Source organism: Rana temporaria, chromosome 2, assembly GCF_905171775.1.
Source record: "Rana temporaria chromosome 2, aRanTem1.1, whole genome shotgun sequence".
NCBI classification, from domain to species: domain Eukaryota; kingdom Metazoa; phylum Chordata; class Amphibia; order Anura; family Ranidae; genus Rana; species Rana temporaria.
Genome location: NC_053490.1, coordinates 469,566,865 through 469,582,336, shown reverse-complemented (window position 1 = coordinate 469,582,336; position 15,472 = coordinate 469,566,865). Strand labels below are relative to the sequence as shown.

General features: G+C 45.2%; 1 protein-coding gene across 1 annotated transcript in view; it reads right to left on the bottom strand.

Annotated features, from left to right (window-relative positions):
• Window positions 1-5,660: 5,660 nt before the first annotated feature.
• GABRR3 (gamma-aminobutyric acid type A receptor subunit rho3) overlaps window positions 5,661-15,472 on the bottom strand; it is an 84,792-nt gene continuing 74,980 nt past the window's right edge. Inside the window, exons 8-9 of the mRNA XM_040338714.1 lie at window positions 10,976-11,172; window positions 5,661-6,373 (exon numbers count right to left, since the gene is read on the bottom strand). Of these exons, the coding sequence (XP_040194648.1) occupies window positions 6,080-6,373; window positions 10,976-11,172 (491 nt within the window). The 3' untranslated portion in view covers window positions 5,661-6,079. The remainder of the gene's footprint in view (window positions 6,374-10,975; window positions 11,173-15,472) is intronic.

Below are 15,472 nucleotides of genomic sequence, written 5' to 3'. Positions count from 1 at the left end.
TCCCGAGTAGGGTCATACAATCTCTTGCCGTTAGCGACGTTGACTTCATCACGCTGCCGACGCAGGCTACCAACTCTGCCTTCTTTCGTTCGGGTAGGAGGACAAGGCCTCGGTTTGTATTGAAAATCAGTCCCAGATATTCCATCTGTTGTGAGGGAATCAATTGGCTCTTTTGCCTGTTGATGATCCAACCAAATTTTTATAGGATTTCTAGAACCATCTCGCGTTGAGACGCCAGCTCTCCGCTCGAACGTGCTACTACCAGGATGTCGTCTAGGTAGTGAAATATTTTTATGCCTTTCAGGCGAATGACAGCAATAATGGCTTGCAAGATTTTGGAAAACACTCGCGGGGCTGTGCTGATGCCGAACGGCAGACACCTGAACTGGAAGTGATCTTCCCCTACCAAGAATCTTAGGTATCTTTGGTGGCTCTCCTTAATTGGGACGTGCAAATATGCATCCGTTAGATCGACTGATATCAGCCAGTCTCCTGGTTGCAACACAGAGATGATTGTAAATACGGATTCCATCTTGAACGTCTTGGGTTCTATGAAGTGGTTTAGAAATCTCAGGTCCAGAACTGGTCTGAGATCCCCTGATGCTTTGGGAACTAGAAAGATTGGAGAGTATACCCCTTTTCCTTGTTGAGATGGGGGTACCGGCGAAATTGCATTCTTTTGCTGTAAGCCGTTTAAATATTCTTGTAAGCTATTCCGTTTCCTCTGATCTGTCGGCCATTCTGTGTGATTCTGACCCTGTATCTGCTTTTAGGGCTGCTTGGGTTCTCGTGGTCCAGACCTTGAGTGCTCTGGAGACTGAGGTTAGGGCAATAGCCGGACGGCACGCTGCACCTGCGGCTGAGTACACCTTTTTTAGGTCTGTGTCTGCACGTCTGTCCATTGGGTCTTTGAAGGTTGTGGAATCTTGCAATGGCAACGCGACCTGTCTGGCCAGGCGCTGTAAGGCCGCATCTATGCCCAATGGGGAGTCCCAAAAGTCTGCCTCTGGGGTTTTAAAAGGGTACAACCTTGAGAAACGATTCTGTATGTTTGCCCTCTTTTCCGGCTTTTCCCATTCTTTCTCGAACCATTCTCAGATTTCTGGCAAGAGGGGGAAAGTAACCCCTTGTCTTTTCCGGCTAGGAAAAAATCTTTTAATTTTTTCAGGTGGCTGAACATCTTGATCCCAGTCAATGGCCTCTCTTACGGCTGTGACAAATGATTCAATATATTGAAAATCAAATAAATATTCTGAGGGCTCTTCAGAGTCCGATGAGCCTAGTGATAGCGCCTCCCGGGCAGGTGATTCGTCGCGCACTGGCTGATTGGCGCTACTAACTTTGGATCTTGATCTAGGTGTTTTGGTGGCTGAGGCTGACTGAATACCCTCTGCCACTGTGTCTTGAATATAGTCTCTAATTCTTCTCGCCTCTGCTTCCCTGTCTGTCGCCACGTCCTTAATGCAGCCGGTGCATAGAAGTTTGCCAGGTTCGGATGGTGCCGAACATGCCCAACAAAGACCATCGTCTGGGCGGGGTCTTGATACATTTGGCTCTGCTACAGTCGCAGAGTGACTGGATTTGCGTGCTGGGCTGGAATGGGACTTATACGTTGCCCGAGAGCCAGACGCTTGCGGAGATTTTGAGCGGTGGCGGGACTTTTTTCTCCGTACATGTCTTATCTTAGGGCTTCTGCTCCTAAAAAGACAACCAAGAAACACTACCTTTAGCTCTTGGTATTACACTCTTTTACATTGTGGCCCCCGTTGACCCCTCCTACCTGTCCGGTGACCTTGGTGCATTCTGGGGCTGTGGTGAGCTCATGCTGTGTAAAGAAAGTAGGATACGCACATCAGGTGGTGAAGCAATCGATCTAGCCTACTAAGAAAAAGCGTGTACCTAATTATGTCTTTATTATTTATATATATATTTATTATATATATATATATTTTTGTATATATATATATATATATATATTTTTTATATATATTTATCTATGTATATGTATCTATGCACCCCCAAAATTATATCTACTTTAATATGCACATTTCTTACATCCTCCTCTTTACCTTTAAAGAGAAGGAAAAAATTCCAGGGTGGCAGCAGGTGTTAGAAACGAGGATGAAAGACCTGTTAGATAAGTGAATAAAAAGGCACCTTAAGTATAGTGCAGCGCTGACACAATCTCTCACACACTCCTCCTAGCTGGAGGCTTACCTAGTGCTTCCTCTCCAAGACAGTGGCAGACCGCACTGAGCCTCCTGCCATGGAGAGTCTTTATAGCCAACTCGGGCACGCCCACGGCGCGCCCCCGGCCCCTCCCCCCCTGTGACGTCACCACCGAGTAACAGAAAGTGGAGGAAGGAGGGGGCGGCGCGCTCCTACGGAGCTCAGATTTGAGTGAGGAGAAAGAGCCACAGCATGTCATCGCAGATGGACAGGAGATACACCACAGCCCCTGTGAAACAGTAAGCTTCCTACAAGTTAAAACGCCCGCAGCTCATGCACCCGAGCGTCCAGTGTCATAAAGGGGCATACCTTTATTACTCCTGGACCTTCCAACCCGAGGAGAGGCTCAACCTGGGTGGGGATGGTTCGGCAGGGGGTTTTTTTCTTCCTCTTCGTTCGTAGTCTTTGTCTGGAAGAGTCTTAGGCCTCGTACACACGACAGAGATTCTCGGCAGAATTCGCCGAGAAACTCGGTCAAAACCCGGATTCTGCCGAGAATCTCTGTCGTCTGTACAGTTTTGGCTCGATGGAGCCGCCGAGGAACTCGACGAGAAAATAGAGAACATGTTCTCTATTTTCTCGTTGTCCTCGCTCTTCTATGGGAGAAGCCGGCCCGCCGAGCTCCTCGGCGGCTTCATCCCAAAACTCGACGAGGAACTCGACGTGCCAAGCACGTCGAGTTCCTCTGTCGTGTGTACGGGGCCTTAGGTGGTCTGGTCGTCCGACCAAAAAAAAGGAACAAGGACTGGGGAGGAGGGGCCCCCTACTTATTAGCTAAAGGAAGGTGGTACTGGTGGACCGGAGGAGGGGATTAACCCCATGATGTGCTGACGTGGGACTGGCCAGGAAAAGGGGCCTGGTCCTTTAGCTGCATAATGGTCCGGGGCTTAAGTGGTTAAGCACAACATTTGGTGACTTTGCTTTTTCTAAATCTATAAATGTTCTGAAAGGCAAATGCAAGTTCTTTCGCAGTATTTCCAGCACCTATGAGTACATCTTAACAACAGAGTATCATTTCCTCACAGGTTGAGTTTATTCTCCTTGCACAATACATTAACTGTGTTTACAGTCTATTGAGAGGATAAGTGCAGCAGACTGACTTAATATCAGTTATTTTCTGCAGTGTTTTCAAACATCTTATTTTTTTCCTCAAGGTTGTTGATTTAACACACTCCGCAGCAACACTGCCGCCATTATATAATGCCTATTTACGACACAATGATAAAACACCACAGAGACAACCTCTAATTTATTTCATTTCAGAGTCTTTATTTTCACTGCGATCAGTTCAGCTCAGGACACAAATTATTTCTTGTACGGCTTTTGTATATTTTTCATCTTTTCAAGATGAGCTAGATAAAGAAGGGAAGGTTTTTAAGTGGTTCGTCATTTTTAAAGGACAACTGTCATGACAAAAGTATGTGGCTACCATTTCTGACCTCTCTCTCAAAATTTTAGCCAGCTCTCTCTGGCTTAAAGCTAAACTCTGTTTAAAGTGGTGTCAAACAGGGATGGACTGGCCATTGGGACTACAGGGAGTTTCCTGGTGGGCCGATGGCTCAGTGGGCCGGCTTCCTTAACTATTATCAGATGTGGTGTCTGCATTCGTTTTTTAGGCTTTCTTGCCTTTATTTTCACCTGGCGATCCTGCCAGTAACTTGGTTGTTTTCAAGCTCTCCTACACGTGTATGAGTTAAGAGTGTTGAGACAAATCATTTAACACTGTCAGGGGTGCTTACAATGGGGTGCTTTTGTTCACATTAGAACTGCTTCTCTTTTCAAAAAAGTTAATGGGAATGTAAAAGCAGCTTGAAGCAAGTTAACCGTTTGCCGACCAGCCGCCACAGTTTTAACCATCAACCATGTGAGTTTGCTAAATGTTGGGTACCTTCATTAAATGTAATATTGCTACACTTAGAGGCGCCTCTCTTCTCTTTTATACTCGTTGGGACATGAAGCTACTCTTATATCAAGACACTACTTGTATATCAAGTCACAATTTATTACCAAATTTTGCTTGTCTTGCAAAACACTCTCAAACCAAGTTACTCTCAAACCAAGGTTTTACTTGTATTTGTTTTTTGTAAATCTAAAGGAAAAATCTAAAGAAAATTGTATAGTGTGTATCCAGCTTTACACTAAACTCCCCAGCGTTATTTTCATTCAGATCCTCTTAGGCTTCATGTACACTGGCAGCTTCTGACCGCAGCCACGGGAAAAAGTTAGCATTTTCCCATGCCCCGCGGTTGAAACGTTCCTATCCTGACCCTTACCTAAACCAGGCATCTCTTAAATTCTGCTAAAAGCCTGTGTTCATGGACACATAGGCCCAGATTCTGAAAGGACTTACGACGCCGCAGCGCCATGTACGCCATCGTAAGTCCTAATCCGACCCGTCGTATCTATGCGTCTGATTCTTAGAATCAGTTACGCATAGATATCCATTAGATCCGACAGGCGTAAGTCTCTTACACCGTCGGATCTTAATTGCAATTTTTTTTTGACCGCTAGGTGTCGCTTCCATCGCATTCCGCGTTGAGTATGCAAATTAGCTAGATACGTGAATTCCCGAATGTACGCGCGACCGATGCAGTAAAGTTACAACGTTTACGTTAGGCTTTTCCCGGCGTATAGTTGCCCCTGCTATATGAGGCGCAGCCAATGTTAAGTATGGCCGTCGTTCCCGCGTCGAAATTTGAAAAAGTTACGTCATTTGCGTAAGTCGTCCGTGAATGGGGCTGGACGTCATTTACGTTCACATCAAAACCAATGACGTCCTTGCGGCATACTTTGGAGCAATGCAGACTGGGAAATTCCACGGACGGCTGCTGGCACCCACTGCATCCCTAGAAACCGCTGACGTCACCAGGAATACAAAGTCACGTAACTAAAGAAGTGGGAACTGCAGTTACATTGTTCCTTTCAAAAAATCATTGCTCCCGGCCACATGGAATTTAAAGCAGAATTCCCCCCAAAAATTGAACTTCCGCTTTTTGGAACCCTCCCCCCCTCCGGTGTCACATTTGGCACCTTTCAGGGGGGAGCAGATACCTGTGTAATACAGGTATTTGTTCCCACTTCCGGGCATAGATACCCGAGCCACCCGTGGGTATCTACGCTACTTCCTTCGGCCCCTCTGCTGTCTTCTGGGAGACACACAGGTCCCAGAAGACAGCAGGGACCAGTGGGATTGCGCAGCGCGAGACTCGCATGCGCAGTAGGGAACCAGGAAGTAAAGCCGCAAGGCTTCACTTCCTGATTTCCTTACCGAAGATGGCGGCGGCAGCAATAGCTCAGCTTTGGGTGCCGACATCGTGGGCACCCTGGACAGGTAAGTATACTTATTTTAAAAGTCAGTAGCTGCAGTAGTTGTAGCTGCTGATTTTAAAAAAAAAAACGGCGGACCTCCGCTTTAAAAAAAATTTCTTTCGTTTTTTTATTCCCCTATGCTATTTTGACACCACCTTCCATTTTTTATTTGACAGATTCAGTTCCCATTGACTTCAATAGGGTTGGATTTGGGGATGGGGCAAAGTTTAAAGTTTAAAGTTTGTGGAACATTGCTTGAACAGAAGTTGGGCTGTGCATGGCAGAGCATAAAAAAATCAGTACCCACGTTCTGCTATGCACCTCCAAACCAATTCTACCTTGAATGGACAGTCATGAAATGTTCAGAAAATAGTCATGGCTTGTTGTGATTGGTTAGCTCTATGAGATGCTTGGCAGGTCAAGGCTTAAAGTTGTCCTGGTTAGATATCTTATAATGACATTTGTAATAAGAACCGGAGTGCTTTCCTCTCGTATCCATACATTCAAATTTTATATATAACATATTTACATCTTCACAATATTAATAGTACATGCCCCAGTAGAAAAAGTTAAATAAAATATAGACAATGGGAAAGATAATCCTTGAATATGTGTCAATGGCATGATTGTTCTCAAGGATTATTCGGCCAACATTCCCTTTAATGGATCTCTTCCTTTTTACACGTGCTGCATCCAGAGTGGCCACACTGGCAGCCCGGCCGCGGGATGAGCTCTCCTCCGAGTGCATAGAATAGTTCAGGTCGGCATCACTGTCGTGGTAGCAGCCATCAAATGCCATAGCCTGCACTGCCTCTAGGTTCAGGGTTGTTGAAGACTAAAGAGGGAAAAAAAATACTTAAGTCAGTTTGATGACAGCCTTTAACAGAGCAAGTACACTTAACACTAGATAGTTCCTTTCCAGGCAAATCAAGCACATTTTTTAAATGATACACTAGTTCAGTGGTCTCCAAACTGCGGCCCGGGGGCCACATGTGGCCCTTTGCTTGATTTTATCTGGCCCTTGGGGTGCTTTTTTTATTCATTGGCACCAATGATGGGGCAGAATTCCTCCCAATGACCCCAATGATGGGGCAGAATTCCTCCCAATGACACCAATGATGGGGCAGAATTCCTCCCAATGATGGGGCAGAATTCCTACCAATGATGGGGCAAAAGTCCTCCCAATGATGGGGCAGAAGTCCTCCCAATGATGGGGCAGAGGTCCTCCCAATGATGAGGCAGAATTCCCCCCAATGATGGGGCAGAATTCCCCCCAATGATGGGGCAGAATTCCTCCCAATAACACCAATGATGGGGCAGAATTACTCCCAATGATGGGGCAGAATTCCTCCCAATAACACCAATGATGGGGCAGAATTCCTCCCAATGACACCAATGATAGGGAAGAATTCCTCCCAATGATGGGGCAGAATTTCTCCCAATGAAGGGGCAGAATTCCTCGAAGTGATGGGGCAAAATTCCTCCCAGTGATGGGGCAGAATTTCTTCCAATGACACCAATGATGGGGTCCAATGACACTAATGATGGGGTCCAATGACACCAATGATGGGGGATTTTGTACATCTAATGGCCACAGTCCGGCCCCCTTAAAGTCTGGAGGACAGTAATCCGGCCCTTTGTTCAGAAAGTTTGGAGACTCCTGAACTAGTTGAGTAAAATAATGCTATGTATAGTCTTGGCAATGTTTACATAATTGGTTATTATACTGCCATCTTTTGTTATTTTGGTTGAAGCTCTATTCTTTTCTGTTTATTATCTGTGTCCCCTCCCACATTATGATGTACTTCCTTTTCCTGTTCCTTCACCGGAACAGAGATGGCCACTAGGGCGCATGCAATCTGCTTGCAACCATGTTTTGACCTGCAGATACCGTCTTTCAATCATCTGCCACATTTTGTTGTCTGCTATACCTGCTGCTTGCACAAAAAAAAACTACGCTTATGGAACAAACAGTGTTTGGTGAGTTCAAGCTATCAGATAAAGACTATCCGCTGTGATTTCATCTGCTTATACAGGCCAGGCATAGCGGTTCCAGATAAGTCACTATTTGAACAGTTGGAGTCAGAGGGCCAGATCCACAGACGAAGTACGCCGGCGTATCTACTGATACGCCGGGGTACTTTCAAATTTCCCCGCGTCGTATCCTTGTTTTGAATCCTCAAACCAAGATACGACGGCTTCTGGGTTAGATCCGACAGGTGTACATCTTCATACGCCTTCGGATCTAAGATGCAATACTTCGGCGTCCGCTGGGTGGCGTTTTCCGTGTCGGGTATGCAAATTAGTGATTTACGACGATCCGCGGGCGTCGCATTGTCTAACGTCGTCTGTAGTCGGCTTTTTCCAGCGTATAGTTAAAGCTGGCATTTTTCTGCGTATAGCTAGACTTGCCATGTTAAGTATGGCCGTCGTTCCCGCGTCGAAATTTGAATTTTTTTTGCGTAAGTCGTCCGTGAATAGGGATGGACGTAACTCACGTCTAAGTTCAAAAAATGACGTCGTTGCGACGTCATTTCGCGCAAAGCACGGTGGGAAATTTCTTGACGACGCATGCGCATTTCATTTGGCGCAGGGACGCGCTTCATTTAAATGAAACCCGCCCCCAACCCGCCCAATTTGAAATCCGCCCCCAGAAATACACTACGCCGCCGTAACCTACGGCGCAAAATTGCTGAGGATTCGAAAATGCGCCAGGTAAGGTACGGCGGCGTAGTGTATCTCTGATACGCTGCGCCGATCTACATGTATGTGGATCTGGCCCAAAATATGAACTCTGCACCAGAGTTTAAAATGCAGCAGCTGAGGCATGTGTACAGCCCTGTCTGGCTGTATTGCTACAATTTGGGAAGAGGAAGCAGTAAAATTGCTGCCTGTTTTTACCACCCCCAAGTTGCCTATCTGAAAAAGCTCTAACAGTTAATGTAGTTCTTGTTTAGGAAATTACATTCATTCCGTTTAAAATTCATTCCAAAATCAAATGTTAAAAGAAAACAACATTTAGAAGTATTTTTTCAGGACATTAGTAAAGTCCTTGAGTGTACTGAGAATTTTCAAAAATCTACTGGTGTATACAAAGCTTTATGCCGCGTACACACGACCGTTATTCATGTCATGGAAAAAAAACAACGTTTTTCTCAACGTGATTCCTCTCAAGCCTGTCTTGCATACACACGATCGTGGAAAAAACGAATGAACAGCGCAGTGATGTACAACACGTACGGAGGCACTATAAAGGGGTAGTTCCATTCGAATTGGCGCCACCCTTTGGGTTAAAGCGTTAAAGCATACACACAACCGTTTTTTCTGATGAGAAAAACGACGATGTGAAAAACGAAAGGAAAAAATAGAGCAGGTTCTAAATTTTTAATGGCCATTTTTCTCATTGAGAAAAATGCTCTGGAGCCTACACACGACCGTCTTTCACGACCAATTAAAAAATTGCATTTTTCTCAGCATGAAAAACGGTCCTGTGTACGCGGCATCAGAATTCCGATTTCCCTGCTAGAGTAGTCGCTAATAGACACAGGTTTCCCTACATATAGTGTTATCCAAATTAAAGCATCCCCTGCAATAATTTAGAAGTGCGAGTTTGCTAACTTGCCTATGGACAACTAAAAGTTGTAAAACTTAACAAAAAAAAAAGTTTTTACAGTTTTAAACATTTTTAAGCACAACATGTTCCTGGCCACAAAAGCTGGGAAATTACATAAAAAGCTGTCAGGTTAATTTGCCTCCCCCAATCACACTGTTGCTTTAATTTTCTATCTTCCTGAGGTTGGTTTATGTAAACTGTTCAAAGGGTTGTCCATTTTTTTTCATAATTAGCACTTTTTGACCCACCCTATAAAGAAAATAGTTTAATAAATCAATACAAATATAATGTTTTTCTGTATTTAACCACTTGCCGACTGCTGCACGCTTCTACGTCAGTAGAATGGCACGACTGCGCAAAGGGACGTACCTGTACTTCCCCTATAAATTGCGGCACTGCAGGCGCATGCGTTTTGCCGGCGGCACGCGCGCCCGAGTGTGACCATGGGTCCCGCAGACTCAATGTCCGTCGGGTGCCCGCGCTCACGTCACAGAGCTGCAGAACGAGGAGATGCCTATGGAAAAAAGGCATTTCCCTGTTCTGCCTTGTGACAGGACACTGATTTACTGCTCCCTGTCATCGGGAGCAGTCATCAATGTTGTGTCACTTGTAGCCAAGGCCCCCTACAGTTAGAATCACTCCCTAGGACACATTTAACCCTTTCATCGCCCCCTAGTGTTTAACCCCTTCCCTGCCAGTGTCATTTACACAGTAATCAGTGCATTTTTATAGCACTGATCGCTGTATAAATGACAATGGTCCCAAAATAGCGTCAAAAGTGTTCCAATGTGTCCGCCATAATGTCGCAGTCACAATAAAAATCGCAGATCGCCGCCATTACTAATAAAATAATAATAATAATAATAAAATGGCATAAATCTATCCCCTATTTTGTAGACACCATAACTTTTGCGCAAACCAAACAATATACGCTTATTGCGTGTTTTCTTACCAAAAATATATAGAAGACTACATATCGGCCTAAACTGAGGAAATGTTTTATTTTAATATATTTTTGGGGAATATTTATTATAGCAAAAAGTAAAAAAAATTGCTTTTTTTTCAAAATTGAAGCTCTAATTTTGTTTATAGCTCAAAACACAGAGGTGATCAAATACCACCAAAAGAAAGCTCTATTTGTGGGGAAAAAAGTATGTCAATTTTGTTTGGGTGCCACGTTGCACGACCACGCAGTTTTCAGTTAAAGCGACGCAGTGCCGAATCTCAAAAAGTGCTCTGGTCAGGAAAGGGGTAAATCCTTCCGGGGCTGAAATGATTAACATGAAATCTGCCCTACCACTTCCCACCATATTGTCTGCCATTTTACTATAAAGAAAAACATACGGTTAGTTTTGCTTTAAAATGTTTATATTGCAAAAATCCGATTAAAGCATATTGTACAGCTGCCATGTCGTATTTTCGCCACCCAGTGCCCCTATCTGCAACCATTTCCACAAGTTTTACTTCTATAATATATTTTAATACACAGACACAGGGCTGTCTTAATGAGAGGGCACACCTGGGCACTGCCCAGGGCCCCCAGCTGCATGGGGGGCCCCTGCACTTTCCCCAAAGACAGCTGGTCCTTGAGTCCACGATGCCCCAAAATTGGGGGCCCCATGGTGGCACTGAGAGTGATAGATACACAGGGGAGGCAGTCTGCCTCTTACCTACTTGATGTCTGTTTACCTGCACTGTCATCATTGTAGGGGCCCCAGAGCATTACTTTGCCCAGGGGCCCATGATGCTATTAAGACGGCCCTGTACAGACGTCTACACAACGATGAATTCTGATTTCTTCTTTTGATTTTCTTTTTTATTTACCTTCCCTCTCCTCTTGAGCTGTTTCCGTTCCTCCACAGTGGTCAGGTAATTGACAGCAGCATACTCAATAACAGACAGGAACACAAATAGGAAACTGATCCACAAATAGACGTCTACAGCTTTAATGTAAGACACCTGAGGCATTGAGGCACTCACGCCTGTGATGATGGTGGACATGGTCAGGACGGTGGTAATACCTGTCAGTGAAGGAAAATATGTTTATGGGTGAGTGAGAATTATTACAGAAATATAATTGATACAACAAGAGCTTAGCAATGTGAAAAAGCAACGGAATGTAACATTATTGCTTCAACTAAAATCTCTAAATGTAGTCTTTGGCTGTGCTATATCCAGCTGGGCAGCAATTTATTTTTCATGTCTGGTCAGGTCTTTCCTATCAGAAATAGAGTAGGCGGGTCAGTCAATGGCTTATAAATAGGGTTGTCCCGATACCACTTTTTTAAGACCAATGACTTTTTTTCTCAAGTAGTCACGGATAACGATTTCCGACTTTTTTTTAATGTCATGTGACAGTAGCACATGTGTCAGTATTTTTTTTATCTTACAATTAAATTTTTTTACTATTTTCTGTTATTATTATTTCTTACACAATGTTTTCTTTTTGGGGGGGGGGGAGTGAATGGTGTCCGGGGGCCAGATTCATGAAGCACTTACACCGTTTTTTTGGTAGATGCACGGCGTAAGTGCAGATTTGCGCCGGCGGATCGCTGCGCCTTACCCAGAGAACCAGATTACGCCTCCAAATAGACTTCATCGCCTCGGTGTAACTTTTCCAGATTTACGCTGGTCGGATCTGGCGCGGCCATGGTTTTTGTGTTTTAAATATGCAAATTAGGTTTTTGGGCCGATTCATCAACTTAAGCTTGACCGGCGCAGGCTACTCCCGGTGAGCGGAGCTGAAATTTCCGGTGCAAAGTTAGACCTCATAAAAGCAGGGGTAACTTTGCACCAAACTTGCAGAGGTCAGCTGGAGAGCAGCTAAAGCAGCAGTGTTACAAACGAACTGAGCAACAACACTTGCTGGACAACACATAGAGGCGGTCCCCATGTTGGGAGAGGCCCTCAATAATTACAGCCCTCTCCTCTGGGCTGAAATTGGTCATCCGCCCACCTGAGGATTCCTCATCAGCCATAACTGCCCCACCACAATGCAAACGACCTAGCTTAGAAAAAAAAAAGCTTCAGTACATTTGCACCTGCAGGGCGGAAGTCTGGGCTGATTCATGGACTGGGCTTTGGTAGTGGGTCGGCGTAGCTCAGGGATCACGCCGGGGCGCAGTTCTGAGCATGTGCAGATTGGGGCATTTACCCCTGGATGTCACTGAGCATGTGCGGTCTAAGATGCGCCCCGGCGTGACCCCTGCGCCACGGTCGGCACTTCATTAGCATAGGGTGACTCCCAGTTGGCCTTACCCCGCCTTACGCCGTCTAAAATCCGCCCCGCTGGGGCATCGTAGACAAAAAAAGTTTCTTGAATCACCTAACTGCCTCTCCGCGCTGGACCGGTGTAGTCTAAAAATGATGCACCACGGCGGTGCAAATCTGCACCATTGTTCATGAATCTGGCCCAGTGTGTTTTTTTATTAAAAAATGTTTTTATTATTTTTTACAATTTTTTTTTATTATCATTTATTGCAATTTTTTTTCTTTTATCTTAGCCCTGTTGGGGGGCTTTGGTGAGATGTCAGGGGTCTCACCTTTGAGATAGAGAAAGGACTAGGGACACAGATTCCCCAGTCCCTTTCTCAGCAGCCTCAGCTGCACTGAAAATGAACGGACAAGAGACAGAAGCTCCTCTCCATTCATAAACTGAAGCATCGTAAATACCAGTTATGATGTTTCAGTTATGTGAATGGACACTGACTGTGTTCATTCTGAAAAGAAGGAGCCGGGTTTACCGGCTCCTACCTCTGCTCTCCATCCTGACAGATTGAGGACAGAGGTGGCAGAGGAGGACATGGATGGGGACACGGAGCACGGAGGGGGAGAGCAGCACAGGGGAGGGGGACATGGAGCACGGAGGGGGGACACGGAGTGGAGCGAGGACGGTTACAGCAGCACAATGGAGGGGGACACGGAGCACGGAGGGGGACACGGAGTGGAGCGCAGACGGGGAGAACAGCACAATGGAGCGGGACACGGAGCACGGAGGAGGACAGCAGCAGTACGGAGGGGGGACTGGAGGAGGATACAGTCAGCGGTGATCGGTGCGGCTTTGGGGGGAGTTGCAAGCACCGATCACCGCTGTAAAGATTCCACTAAAGCCGCTGAAAGGGGGGGGGGCTGAAAAGCTGTCAGGCTTTATAGAAATCTTTACAGGGAGATCTAGTATCGGTATCGGGCCAATCCTAGTTATAAATATTTAGCTGACCTTAGCCAATCCCTGGGAGGTAGACCTCGAAGGTGTGGCTGGGGGGAAAAATGTTTGGGAGGGACTGATCAGAGTATTTATTTTCTGGGGCCTCTGCCCCTGGGAGGCAGCCTATATTATTAAAGCGGGGGTTCACCCTAAAATATCTATATACAGTAGAGATGGTAGAAAACACTGACCACAAGTAATGCATAGTTCCTACAGCACCCTAAGCTGGCATGAAGAAAGCATGCATGTGTCCAATGCTCAATTGCTCAATTACATTAGAACTAGAAGCAAAACAAGAGGTTGCTACAACATTTTAAGCTTTTCATGTGTAAGCAGAAGTATAGCTCACCTGGGTTCCATTTGTTCCATTTACCTAAACAAATTATATCAGAAAACACATATAAAAAAGGGCAAACACAACCAGGGAGGAACCAGCAGGGCTACAGAAAAGATAAAGGCATAGAAACAAAATAGCCAGGTATACAATGGACACACAGAGAGGACAGAGAATAATACCTAGCTGACCACCTTTTACTAGTTTAAACATGTTCTATTGGTTGAACTAGACAGACATGTGTCTTTTAACTATGTAAATGTGTAACTATGTATTGTTAATTCTAGATTCTGAAGGAAGGAAAAAAGTCTGGTTTTGGAAGGCTTTGTGCGCTAATGCTTCCACAAGATGCCAGCTCTGGTTAACGTCTTGGATTGATATAATAAAAACCATGATAGAATGATGATAGAAAGATGAAAAGCTTACGGTCCAGGAAACAAATTATACTCAAGACTCCCTCTACTGCTGATCACAAGACCAAAATCCCTGACTAATCCTCTATTTCAGCATGGATCACTTAGTCAAATGCATGGTTTTCAACGCATGTGAACAGGACTGGAGGGAGCTTGGAGCAATTTTTTTTCTCCATGAACGGTAAGTCATTTATTTATTGATGCATCCTTGAAAAAATGTTAACCCATTTATCGCTTTCAGCAGAGATTTCCTTTTACTCCAGCCAAAAATGTAAAAAGTGTCTTTTGAAAGGTTTCCCCTACATATAATCCTTAACAAAAGCTTCTATTTTCATATCCTTATTTTAGAGATGTATTGTGTAGCAGGATGACCCCGTGCCACTGGGTAAAATGGTGGTTTAAGCCAGATTTTGTAGGAAGCACGCACACTAATGGCACAGGTGTGACCTTGCTTCATATGAGAGCCAGAGTTATGCCGCGTACACATGATCGAAACTTCTGACTTTTTCTGTTAGACTTTACGACAGCAAAAATTTGAGAGCTGGTTCTCGTAGTGTTGTACGTCACTACGTTCTTGACGGTCGGAATTTTGTGTGACCGTGTGTATGCAACACAAGTTTGAGCCAAAATTCCGTCTGAAAAAAATCCACGGTTTTCTTGTCGGAATTTCCGATCGTGTGTACGCAGCATTAGAGCTCATTGACCCACCCTCCCAAGGAAGTCAGTGTGTGAAGGGAGCAGTGAGAGGTGCTGGTGTGCACCATGGTGTCCAGGTCGGGACAGAAGAAGGCCCAAGGTGCACCATGGTGTCCAGGTCGGGACAGAAGAAGGCCCAAAGTGCACCATGGTGTCCAGGTCGGGACAGAGGAAGGCCCAAGCCTGAAAGAGAGTCCATGAGGGACAGAACAGCTAGGAAGCTGTAAGGAAGATGCAGAGCTGAAGTGCAGAGTCTGTGAATAAACACTGAGACGTGTGTCATGGTCAGGACAACTAAAAAGGTACTAGTGTTCAGGAAGACCCTGAAGAGGTACTACAAGCAGTAAGCTGCAAGCTGGTCGGTAAGTAGGCTTGGTTTTTCCCTGGGCATTCCCCAGGTTTTTTGTTGTTATCTGCTTTAGCCTTCCAATGCTACTTACTGTTATGGCCAGCTATAGATGGGGGCAGTGGACATGTTTATGCTTCACCTGTGGTGTTTATATTGGTCCATCAGTGCACTAACACCTTTGCAGCCATTGTGCTACATGCTGGGTGCTTGGTGTGCTCTTGTACCTTTAAAGGAGGGGTGGCTTCCCTTCAGTTCACCTGCCCCTGTCTATCCATTAAAATGCATGTGCCTCCACTGTGGGGACACTCATTGTTTAGTGTTAAGA